This window comes from Bos taurus, chromosome 4, assembly GCF_002263795.3.
Source record: "Bos taurus isolate L1 Dominette 01449 registration number 42190680 breed Hereford chromosome 4, ARS-UCD2.0, whole genome shotgun sequence".
NCBI lineage: Eukaryota > Metazoa > Chordata > Mammalia > Artiodactyla > Bovidae > Bos > Bos taurus.
Window position 1 is genome coordinate 44,068,214 of NC_037331.1, and position 12,886 is coordinate 44,081,099.

General features: G+C 37.0%; 1 protein-coding gene across 3 annotated transcripts in view; it reads left to right on the plus strand.

Moving 5' to 3' along the window:
* The window catches only part of FAM185A (family with sequence similarity 185 member A), a 91,225-nt gene that overhangs the window by 10,173 nt on the left and 68,166 nt on the right, over window positions 1-12,886 (plus strand). For all 3 annotated transcript variants that reach the window (XM_024991321.2, XM_024991320.2, XM_024991323.2), the window contains exons 3-4: window positions 569-661; window positions 6,149-6,287. In XM_024991321.2, the coding sequence (XP_024847089.1) occupies window positions 569-661; window positions 6,149-6,287 (232 nt within the window). The remainder of the gene's footprint in view (window positions 1-568; window positions 662-6,148; window positions 6,288-12,886) is intronic.

The following is a 12,886-nucleotide window of genomic DNA, read 5'->3' on the forward strand; positions in this document are numbered from 1 at the left end:
AATTTACTGTTTTCCAGTATATCACCTGATAAAGTTGTTTAACCTTTCTGATTCTTGAATTACTTTCTCTGTAAAATGGGGAAACACATAATATGCATCACTCTGAGTTGTGAGAATTAAATGTTAGTTTGTGTAAAGTAGCGAACACTGTTATTGATGCAAAGAGAATGCCAAGTCATAGATGTTACTGTTATTAATAATATGCACGTTAATAATGATGAACAGTAACATTGATTATTGTTATCATCTTTATCATTTATGTTTAGTTAGCCAGTCACAGTGATCTTTGATTCCCACCCCTTTCTTCGGTTAAGCTACTGAAACTCCTGAGTATCTTTTTTTCCCTTTAGTCCAAACAGCTTTATTTAATCCCTGTAACAGCAGTTGACATTCTTTTCTCACAGATGTTATTATTCAAAGCAGTACATTTCTATTTCATTCCTAGTTCCTCTGTTACTGCTTTATTATTATTATTTTAAAAGAAATGTATAAAATGTTGAATATTTATTAGTGTAAGTCAAATTTATGCTCTCTTTTTCTATATGTGTATTTTGTATTTGTCTTTCAGAGTCAAAAATTACATGTCCAAACAACAGGAGGCAAAGTGATCTGCCTGGGAACGGTTTATGGAAATATAGATATCCATGCATCAGATAAAAGTGTGAGATTGAAATTTTCATTTTTAATAGTTGTAGTTTTGTCTCAGGTTGGCTCACATAGAGGGTAGATTCTACAAAATTTGTGGTATAACTTCCCCTTTTTAATTCATTTTAGTTTATTAGTAAGTTTAAATTTGAAATAGAGATGATTAAATATTATACAATTTAATTTTAAATTTGTGTTTTAAAACTTTTGTTATTAGTTCCTTATTTGGAATCAGTAATATCTTTAAATATTTAGTATTTGTTTAAAATTTTTTTTAAGTGAAGTAGAGTTCATTTACAGTATTGTGGTAATTTCTGCTATATAGCAAAGTGATTCAGTTATATACACATATGCATTCTTTTTTATATTCTTTCCATTATGGTTTATCCCAGGGTGTTGAATATAGTTCACTGTGCTGTACAGTAGGATCTTACTGTTTATCCATTCTATGTGTAATAGTTTGTGTCTAACCCCAAACTCCCAGTGCCTTCTTCCCAAATATTTAATATTTAATTCTGATTCTGAAGAGAGTTTTTTTTTTTATTATGGGTTAAAATTATTCATTAAGTAATACTATGAAGAAGTGAAGTGAAGTGAAAGTTGCTCAGTTGTGCCCGACTCTTTGTGACCCCCATGGACGATACAGTCCATGGAATTCTCTAGGCCAGAATACTGGAGTGGTAACCTTTCCCTTCTCCAGGGGATCTTCCCAACCCAGGGATTGAACCCAGGTCTCCCACATTGCGGGCGGATTCTTTTACCAGCTGAGCCACAAGGGAAGCCCCAAGTAGTACTATAATTGGAATTAAATTTTTCTTAGTGTTAGGTTTATTTGAGTATTTTTTTTTACCCAATACCTGTTTATTTTGCCTTTAGGCAATTGAAGGATGAGTTTCAAAACTCAACTTTCTTCAGTATTTTCCACAAGATGGCGCCATTAGATAGCATTACTGTTTTCCAAACGCTTTTATTAGCCATAGGAATTTTCATTTTTATAAGACCGTTTGCATTTTTCATTCAACTTTTGTTGCTTTCTGTGGTTTAACATAGTATTAAGAATAAAGGTATGATTTTGAAGTATAAATTGTCAACAATTTTTCAGCACAGTCAATAATATATTTAATCTTTTAGAAAGGTGTAAGCCACCTTTTGGGCTTCCCAAGTGACAGAAGTGGTGAAAACCCCGCTGCCTATACAGGAAACATGAGAGACTCCAGTTTCGTCCCTGGGTCAGGAAGATCCCCTGGAGGAGGGCATGGCAACCCACTTCAGTATTCTTGCCTGGAGAACCCCATGCCCCTGCAGGGCATAGCAACCCTCTCCAGTATTCTTGCCAGGAGAGCCTAGTGGTCTGCAATCAGTGGGGTCGCAGAGAGTCAGACACGACTGAAGTGACTTAGCACACAGGCACAAGCCATCTTTTGGGGCTTCCGTGGTGGCTGAGCAGTAAAGAATCCACTTGCAATACAGGAGACAAAAGAAACGCAGATTCAATTCCTAGGTCAGGAAGATCCCCTGGAATACAAACTGGCAACCCACTCCAGTATTTCACCTGGAAAATTCCATGGACAGAGGAGCATCGCAAGTTACAGTCCATGGGGTTGCAAAGAGTCAGTCATGACTGAGCACACAAGCCATCTTTTATTTTACACTTAGATAATTTGCATGGCTCTTTCATCATAAATTTGTTCAGTTCCATACTCAACTATATCCTCAGATGATTGGTAGAGAGGAACTGGAATCCTATATGTAGATTATTGTTGGCATAATTAAACAAGGCAGGTTATCACACTAATTATTATACCTTTTTATTTTTCATAGCCTTTTCCTTAGAACCTGTGGGAGACTGTTTAAACCGAAACATTTAAATGTATCTTTTTAAAAAGTGTTGAAAGACACTGCCTGGCTTTATGTGGCAGTTGTTTTGAGATGGCATTTAGCTTCACCTCTCTGATTGTGGTCTTGGAGGTACAAAAGGGAAATTGGACAACTGCAGTTGTAGAATAGTACATGCTGATGTTCAGATGTAACTATCAAAGATTTAAATCATCATAATTATTTACTATTTTTAATATTTTGGCCACTGTTTCCACTCATCATTTATCTTTTCTGTCAACTTTCATGGTCTATTGAATATTCGTTTATTCCTACTTTCTGTTTTTTTTTGTTTGTTTGTTTCCTGCCTAACTGAGTTTTGTGTTGTGCTAACAAATTTATTTTGATATTTCTTTTAGTTTATATTATGCATAATGTTAATTTTTAATACATATTTCTAAGTTTGTGGGGCTTTATATAAAAAATGCTTATAAAATATATTAACTTTCAATATACAGCTTTCATGGAAATGTTTTGGATATTTGAGAGGTAGCATACTGAATTGGTTAAGAGCACAAAATTGAGCATCAGTGTACTTGGGTTTGAATCCTGGCACAGCCACTAACTAAGCTCTTTACTTTCGGATTAGTTATTTAACCTCTATGTATTTTGGTTTTCTGGAAAATGGAATAATAATAATGGTGTTAACTCAGATGGTTGTCATGAGGATTAAATGAGTTAAAACGTAATATAGATAAAGTACTTAATACGGTGTCTGGCATAGCTAACTCTGTTGTAGTGTTGATGACAATGATGTTGATAGAGGTAAATGAAACACAGGAAAGATAATTTGACAAGTCCTAAACCTCATGCATTAGAGAAGGAAATGGCAACCCACTCCAGTGTTCTTGCCTGGAGAATCCCAGGGATGGGGGAACCTGGTGGGCTGCCGTCTATGGGGTCACACAGAGTTGGACACGACTGAAGCGACAGTAGCAGCAGCAAACCTCCCAGTTAACTTGACTGAGACTCTTTCATTATTCACAACATAGGGATGGTGATTTTTTTGTTTTTCCTGAAGAAGATTGTGAGAATCAAGTGAGCATAATAAATACTCTGTTGTATTCTATATGTATCATTTTATATGAAATGGCTATTTTTAAATTGTATTGTTAATTTCAGTATCCTAAGTTTGATACAGAGAAGGTAGAAATCCATTTTATCTGATTGTTGAATGAACTGATGATATAGTTATCATTTGACCTTCCTTTCTTAGTTTGGACTACAAGGCCACAATTTTCCCTTAAAACTTCATTTTAATTTGATAATGTTTATTTATAATAACTAGACTTTATGAGAAAAAGTTCTTTTTGTGTAGGAAGGCAGATTAATTTATAGCAATATCTAAGAAAGGTATTTTTGAGTCTGCTTTTTGTTCTTTTTTTAAATAGCTCCTTTTCTCAACAAGCAAGCTGTGCAGTTTAAATGAGTCTATTTTTTACCCTTTGTGCTATTTCCATTAATATAAATCAGACCATCAATATTTAAACTATGGTGCCCTAAGTTGAATTGTTCCAGTTAGTATCTGATACAATGCATTATATATGCCCCTCAGTGAATTTTCTATTTCTTTAAAGTACTTTTATTGATTGATTGGTTAAAATAGTTATATTATTGTGGCGAGAGTTGTATTTTTGCTTGCTTTCATTTGCTTTGAGGATTTTTTTTAGCTTCCTACAGGGTAAAATATTTAGTGTTTAATGAACAAAGTCAATTTTTAGCTTTTTCTAGTAAAAAGCTTTTTCTAGTAAATTTTAGCTTTTTTAGTAAATTTTTCATATTTTTTTTTAATACATAAGGAATGTCTTAAAGGCTTTATTTGATTGTGAGGAGAGTCTAATCAAAAGTTCCTCCTTTGCCAATTCAATTAAGTTTCTAATATTCTTTCAATATTTATCTTTTGGTATTCCCTAAAACAGCCTCACTGTTTATAAAAAGCTAGAGTATTCATACTTGTCTGCTTTATGGAAATACTTGGAGAATTTGAAGCTATGCATAAAGCAACTTTTCATAAAGAAAGTTTTTAGGTAAAGAATAATTTTTTTAGAAATATTAAACTTTTATTGTTACACTGAAGAATGCAAAGCATGTGTATCCTCACAAATATGAATGTATGTAAAATATCTGTCCTTTGACAGATTTATCGAAACTAGATTTAAAGTAAACCTGTGAATCCATAATTAGTGGAAAAGAAACTGCAGTAGATAAGAAGTAATTGGGTGTATTTAATATATCTAATAAAAGTCCATTAAAAAGGAAAATTTTATACTTCATATCCAGATGGCAAAGTAATTCTAGTGTACTTACCATAACAACCTCTAGGTACTTTTATTTCTCTTTTCATATTTTAGTATTCTTGAAACTCAATTCTTATTAGATAATATTTTGCACTCAACAGTTTTTGAAGGAAGTGTTAAGACTGAATAATACTGATGCCAATGTGTTGAGAAACAAAGATGTTCTGTCTTTAAATACCTCAGTGTAATGCTTGAATCTGACCCTGGGCAAAACTGTGGCATGCCTTCCTGGTGGTTTAGTTTTTATGTCAGCAATTTTGTATTAGCAATCACTTTATATTTATAAAATATTTGCTTAAAATACTATAAAGATAATCTGGAGTTCTTAATTAGATATCTTCATTAATTAGATATCTTCATTTTACATTGTGCTCAGTATTTGAGACATAAATGCATACTAAATTTTGTTAGGGAAGCTTAGACATAAATATAAAAGTATTTCCATTTTGCTCAATGTAAAACTACTGACATTCGATGTAAAGGGGAAAAATTCTAGAAAGAATAGTTTATTTGCTGCATTAACAGATGAGAGGAGAAAATCATATGATAGTCCAATAAAATCAGATAAGGTATATGCTAAAATTTAAAACCCATTCATGATTTAAACAGCAACAACAACAAAACAGATATGAAATAAAAGGGAACTTCCTTAGTCTTAACAAAAAGGGATCTAGAAGATCTCTATAGCAAACATCATACTTAATGACGCAGTGTTGTAAGCTTTCCCTCTGAGAACAGGAATTAGATAAGGATGCTTACTTGTAACGTCATCACTTCTATTCACTGTTGAATTGAAGGCCTGAGCTGAATAAGCCAAGAAAGAGCAAGAAAAAAAATATGAGGATTGGAAAGGAAGAAATGAAACTATTATTTGTAAACAATATAATTATGCATATAGAAAAATTATTTAAATTCAGGTAAGTTATTAGAATTAAGTGAGTTTAGTGAGGTTTGGATTTAAGGTCAAGTACAAAAGCCAATTAAGATGAAATGATGTTTAAAAATGCCAAAAAAAAATAAAAATGCCTTTTATAATGATATTTAGAAAACATAAAATATATGAATAAATTTAACAAAATATGAAGAACTCTACATAGAAGATATAAAACATTATTAGGAAGAAAGTAAAGATCTAAATAAATGAAGGAATATAATGGATCTGTTCCACAGAGAATACACTGTTGCTTATAATCATGTAATTAGAGCTGGGGAGTTGAAGTCAATAAGTTGATTGCATGCTGTACATATTAGTTGCTCACGAATTCTGTTGGTACCATTTTCACTTTTTATTAGCCTTCATTTTATACTGATTTGAATCTTTCTCTTACTAGACTGTGACTGTAGATAAACTACAGGGAAGTTCTGTTAATATATCTACTGAAGATGGTTTGCTGAAAGTCAAGTATCTTTATACAGAATCATCGTTTCTGTCTTCTGCTGCTGGGGATATTACATTAGGAAGTGTTCATGGTAAGATGACAAAGGCCTAATACATCTTAGATATGCCATGTAACAAATTTTAAGAGATGACTCTATTTCTTTGTAGTTGAAGGAGGATCTGCAAATTAGGAAGGTGTCCCTCTAAATAATTACAAACTAATCATCTTTAAAAACCCACAAAATAAAGTGACTCATAATGTACTGAATTTTATTTTGTCAAGAAATTGAATATCATGTTGTTATACATGAAGCTAAAAATAATTCTGATTTTTAATGCATTTCCTTGTAGAATGGAACAAACAACAAAGAAATGTGTGCAGGACTATTCAGAGGAAAGCATGATGAAGTGAAAGCAGTGTTAAAAAATAAAGATGGGTTCTGAGTGTTTTATGTTATGATAGGAAAGCTAAGGATGAAATAAATTAAACATTTGTTTGAGACATTATAGCAATTCAGTGATACTAATTTTGGCTAAAATACTTTAGTGTGTACTAGCACCAGGTCCTCTCAGTGCCCTGCCATTTTCAGTGTTCTTTAACTAAATACAATCTTACAACTTTCAAAACATGTCTCTGCAGTTAAATAATGTTACTTAGTTAACTTTTGTGTTATTGAAAGAAAAGAAGAGAACATAATGGTGATGTAATATGGCAGCCATGAAATTAAAAGACGCTTACTCCTTGGAAGGAAAGTTATGACCAACCTAGACAGCATATTCAAAAGCAGAGACATTACTTTGCCAACAAAGGTCCATCTAGTTAAGGCTATGGTTTTTCCAGTGGTCATGTATGGATGTGAGAGTTGGACTGTGAAGAAAGCTGAGCACGGAAGAATTGATGCTTTTGAAGTGTGGTGTTGGAGAAGACTCTTGAGAGTCCCTTGGACTGCAAGAAGACCCAACCAGTCCATTCTAAAGGAGATCGGTCCTGGGATTTCTTTGGAAGGAATGATGCTAAAGCTGAAAGTCCAGTACTTTGGCCACCTCATGCGAAGAGTTGACTCATTGGAAAAGACCCTGATGCTGGGAGGGATTGGGGGCAGGAGGAGAAGGGAATGACAGAGGATGAGGTGGCTGGATGGCATCACTGACTTGATGGACATAAGTCTGAGTGGACTCTGAGAGTTGGTGATGGACAGGGAGGCCTGGTGTGCTGCGATTCATGGGGTGGCAAAGAGTCAGACGCAACTGAGCGACTGAACAGAACTGAACTGAATATGGCAGAGGGCATGTTGGTATTTAGTGTCACTCAGCATGCTTTTTAATTTCCACATAGCGGATGATTTAAGTCCAGGCATGTTTTCTGAAATATATATAGATATTAATAGAATTAAGAATCTCTTATCCTGGCAGGTAGTGTATACACATCTGCTGAATGCCTTTTGGACCATTTTCCAGGAGTTATAAACAAACTTTTGCTGTACGTAGTCCATACTCATTTAACTTCTATAGGAAAGCTGAATATTGTTGTCTATATACTTTGGTGAAACTTCCAGATTTTCATAATCAACATGGATTATTAAGTAGTATTAGAAAACCTGACTAGTGCTAACCATGCTGTATAGTAAACTGGCAGGTAGTCTTACAGTTAAAAAGAAAACTAAAAAAATGAGAACTTAAATGCTTGAAATAATTATTGAACCTCAATTTCATAGTTAAACCTTGTCAATAATTCTTGTAGGCTTAAAGCATTATTTGAGACCAGAGTAACTTGTGTCCAGTAGAGCTGAACCTAAATAAAGCAAATAGTTTTCTTACTTATTCATCAGGGTTTTTTTTTTTTTTTTTTTTCACTCAGTTATGCCTTCACTAGTTCTGGTACTTTGTAACTCCATATTTGAACAATGACTTATATGTAAGCATTGCATTTCTAACTGTCAATTGTAACTAAAAGTGCTGTACTTAATATATTAAGTAACTTTTAGTGGAAAAGCAGTTCCTTACCATATTACATATTGATTAACACTCAGGATAGATAAGAACAGCTCTCTTCTCTGCAGTACTTTATATCATGTTTATTCTAAATTCATTAACATTTAATTTTTTTTTTTTTTTGCTTTAAGTTAGTCAAGAATTGAACTTGGTACAATTTAACATCAGTAGTTTGCATGATAGTAAAACAAATGTACTTTTTGGAAGCAGTCCTCAAATACTCTGCTGCTGCTCCTGCTAAGTCGCTTCAGTCGTGTCCAACTCTGTTCGACCCCATAGATGGCAGCCCACTAGGCTCCCCCGTCCCTGGGATTCTCCAGGCAAGAACACTGGAGTGGGTTGCTGCCGGGGTCCAGCCCCAGCAGGATCCAGGGGTACCCTCAGGATGACAGCATAGGTGATAAGGAAAGTAATAAGGGAAGAGAAAGGGGCTCGATCTTCCTTGGTTTACACAGAAAGCCAATAAAGCTCTTGTGTTCCAAGGAGTCATCCTGAAAGAAGAGAGAGAGAAAAAGAGAGAAAAGGAAAAAAAGAATGACATGGGGAGACCGAGCTTCGGTGAGCGAGGCCCATAACTTTATTTTCAAAAGGAACTTTTATACCTTGACTTGTACATAGAGGGAAATGAAAGATGCAAAGTCATACAGAGTCAGCCCAAACATTACATCTGTTTTGTCTTTATTGAAACCAGGATTTTTTCTGCATACCTTTTCCATAGACAATGTTGTGTACATTATCTTCTGGCCTTGGAGGCCTGTGGACATTTTATGACTCTTTTTTGATAAAAGCTGCTCAACCAGAAAACTTACTTTCCCTTGAAGTGTTTTTTCTTTATATTTCTAATCTGTGTCAGCCTCAGAAAGTGCTAAACAGAGTTACATTCTCACAGGGCAAAGGTGTAGTGGGTCACAACAAAGAAAGAACCAATTAGCTCAAAGTTCTGATGTGGTTAATTCCAAGGCCGCTACTTGTTTTTCTTACATTCCAACTACGTTAACCAATGCACTCCCAGGTGCACAGTGGATAAGGGATATGAGCATTGGCTTAACAATGAAATCCTACACCGGCACTACTCTAATAGTTTTTAAGTCTTCGAAGAGCTCTGTATTTTTAGAATGTTTTAGGCTTTCCGTGTCTCTCATGGTTGGGAGGCTGTGCACAATCATGTGTGTTAATTGTAAGAGTATGGATAAACCTGTCAGGCAAGCTAGAGAGCCATCAGAGGGGTTTGAGTTGAAACACTCCTATCATGCCCAGGAGACTTATTAACTAAAGCCCTAAGTTGACTTTTTCCAGAGAAAGGTGGTCGGGGATAGCCCCCTGTTAATGTCAGAAGAGTTGGTGAAAGGCACAAAATAGTAAGACAGACAGATTCTGGTTTTGGGGTAGATGCTCGAGCAGATCCAGGGGGTCCCTTGAGGCCTGATCTGCCTTTGCCTGTCAGGTTCTCTCTGCATGACCTTTGTCATGGGTGGGATCTCCCGTGGTGGCTCCCGGCAGGTTGCCATTTCCTTCTCCAATGCATGAAAGTGAAAAGTGAAAGTGAAATCACTCAGTTGTGTCCGACTCTTAGTGACCCCATGGACTGCAGCCTACCAGGCTCCTCCATCCATGGGATTTTACAGGCAAGAGTTGCTGGAGTGGGGTGCCATTGCCAAAATACTCTAGGTCTCTTGATTAGTTACAGTGGCTGAAATGGAAACAGATGGCTAGAAATAAAAGAGTTCATTATTTAGCTTTTGTAAAGTGTTTTTTATTTACTGACCTCTACTTTGAAGTCAAATACCTTTTACTGGGTTGTTTAATCAGACTTGCATCCTCTTTCAGACTTTGTCTCTGATTGGATTTTTGAAAGGAGACTATAAGATGGAAATGAAGAGTGTAGCAGATTTACCAGGGAGGCCTCTGGGACCCAATGCCATACTAAGGAAGAAAGCCTAGTTTCCACAGGAGAGATTAAACTTGATGAGTCTCAGCAACCCCAAAGGATGCTGTGAAGCTGAGATGGTCCTCCGAATTGTTTCAGGTTGGGATGAGGGGAGGTGGACCTTTATGTCCCCAGTCCTAAGATGCAGGCTGCCCCAGAAGCAGTATGATGCTGTATCAAAATGGCTCTGTTCAGCTAAACCAGTTCCCTAAGCGGGCAGACCATTGAGGACTGTCTGCCAGCAGTATTCCCAGTAGATCAGAAAATAAGCCCTTCAGTTACAGAGGGGATTCTGGATGACAACGTACAGCATCCTCTACCTTTATTGATTCACGCAGTACCTTTATTGACCACCTACTGTGTGCCAGATTTTCAGGCCCCAGGGGTATGAAGTTGGGCAGGAGATGATCTCTATCTTTAAAGAACTCATAGTCTAGTGGGAGGATTGGGTGTCATCTTTCTTGTTTGTAATATTAGTAGAGCAGAAAGAAGTAGAAGGGAAAATTGATCCAGTTGCCACGGTACAAAAGGTTCCATTTGTACAAAGATTGTACAAATACAAAAGGTTGTTCAGCCCTGCTTTCTCTATCTAATCCTTGGCTCTCACTCTACTTGGTTTTCCAGTGGTAGTCAGTATAAGAGAGAGAGAGATTTGAAAGAAACCATTTTTGTTTTTCAGTCACACCCAGTGCCTACCTACTTTTTAAGTCACCCTTCAGAGAGGCCCCAGTTTCTTGCCTTTCCCTTCTATGCCACACCTAGTTCCATCCTTGTCTCAAGGGATTATATGCACATGTTCCTTGAGTCTGGAGTGTGAGGATGGGATGGTACAGAAGAGTAGCCAATGTTCTAGCCCTACATCCTAATAAGTTTAAAGATAGAGTCATGACTGTGGGGAGGAAGTCCCTATGTTCTAGCTATTGGAGTTTAGTAGGGAGAGATACCTCCCAAGTGTCACCCTAAGCTGGAACACTAAATATATATTCCAGTGAATTCTTTGTTGTAAGTGGTGATGGTTATATAATGCAAATTAGATCCATATTTTGGTTGTATTTAAATAAACTAGCTTGGGAATCTTTTATGGGAAAATAGATTGCTACTTCTAAACATTTTATAGAAAATAAACTCATAAGAATATGTATATTCTAAGAGCTGCCTGTTCAGGATTTGTTTAGTTTGGCTTCTTTTTCATACAGTAGATCTTTGCTTTTTAACTCCAACATACAGATGTGGTAAAAGCCTTTTATACCACAAACATCATAACAATAACTGTCTTCAGATATATGAATTTGGAGCCCTTGTGTCAGTAGGGGTGTATGTGTGCACTAAATTGCTTCCGTTGTGCCTGAATCTTTGTGACCCTAGGGACCATAGCTTGCCAGACTCTTCTGTCCATGGAATTTTCCAGGCAAGAATATTAGAGTGGGTTTCCTTGCCCTCCTCCTGAGGATCTTCCTGACCCAGGGATCGAACCCATCTCTCTTATGTCTCCTGCATTGGCAGGCAGGTTCTTTACCACTACCACTGCCTGGGGAGCCCATCAGTAGGTGGGTGGCCGTTTGTGTGAAAGTGTGTTGAAACCAAACATTTATTGTGTGCTTCAGTGAGTCTGCTGCTTTTACTTGCTGGATAATTGGCTGTTTACAAATGAAGAATACAAAACTTAGAAATATCTAATTGTTTGCTCTCAGTTATAAGTTAATTAGTGGAAGAGAAAGTATTCAATCCAGATTTCTTGACTTTTAGGGAGATGTTTTAAAACAGTGTTTGTACATAGCCATAGTAAATTTCTTGATTGCAACCCAAATTCTGTCATCACTTTGAGGGCTTCCTGGGTTGCTCTACAGATGCTTCCTCTAGGCAAACAACACTATAACACAGATGCACTGCTTCAGCTAGGTTCTGAATTGTAAACTCCAGTTTCAGAATCATTTATTATTCCTTAAATGAGTTTTTGGTATTCCATAGAGTGTCTGGCTGGAGAAGGCAATGGCGACCCACTCCGGTACTCTTGCCTGGAAAATCCCATGGACAGAGGAGCCTGGTAAGCTGCAGTCTGTGGGGTCGCGAAGAGTCGGACACAACTGAGCAACTTCACTTTCACCTTTCACCTTCATGCACTGAAGAAGGAAATGGCAACCCACTCCAGTGTTCTTGCCTGGAGGATTCCAGGGAGAGGGGAGCCTGGTGGGCTGCCATCTATGGGGTTGCACAGAGTCGGACACGACTGAATCGACTTAGCAGCAGCAGCAGCAGAGTGTCTGGGTTCAGCTTAGCTCCATGGAGCCATTCAGGTCTTCAGTTCATTCTATAAAAGTCTTGCTGCTATCTTCAGTGTGTGGCTTCGAAGGGTTCCTTCCATAAAGGAACAGGGAGCTTGAAATTTATTTTTTGTCTATGTATTCTTTTTGTTCAGATCAGATCAGATCAGATCAGTCGCTCAGTCGTGTCCGACTCTTTGTGACCCCATGAATCGCAGCACGCCAGGCCTCCCTGTCCATCACCAACTCCCGGAGTTCACCCAGACTAATGTCCATCGAGTCAGTGATGCCCTCCAGTCATCTCATCCTCTGTCGTCCCCTTCTCCTCCTGCCCCCAATCCCTCCCAGCATCAGAGTCTTTTAAAATGAGTCAACTCTTCACATGAGGTGGCCAAAGTACTGGAGTTTCAGCTTTAGCATCATTCCTTCCAAAGAAATCCCAGGGCTGATCTCCTTCAGAATGGACTGGTTAGATCTCCTTGCAGTCCAAGGGACTCTCAAGAGTCTTCTC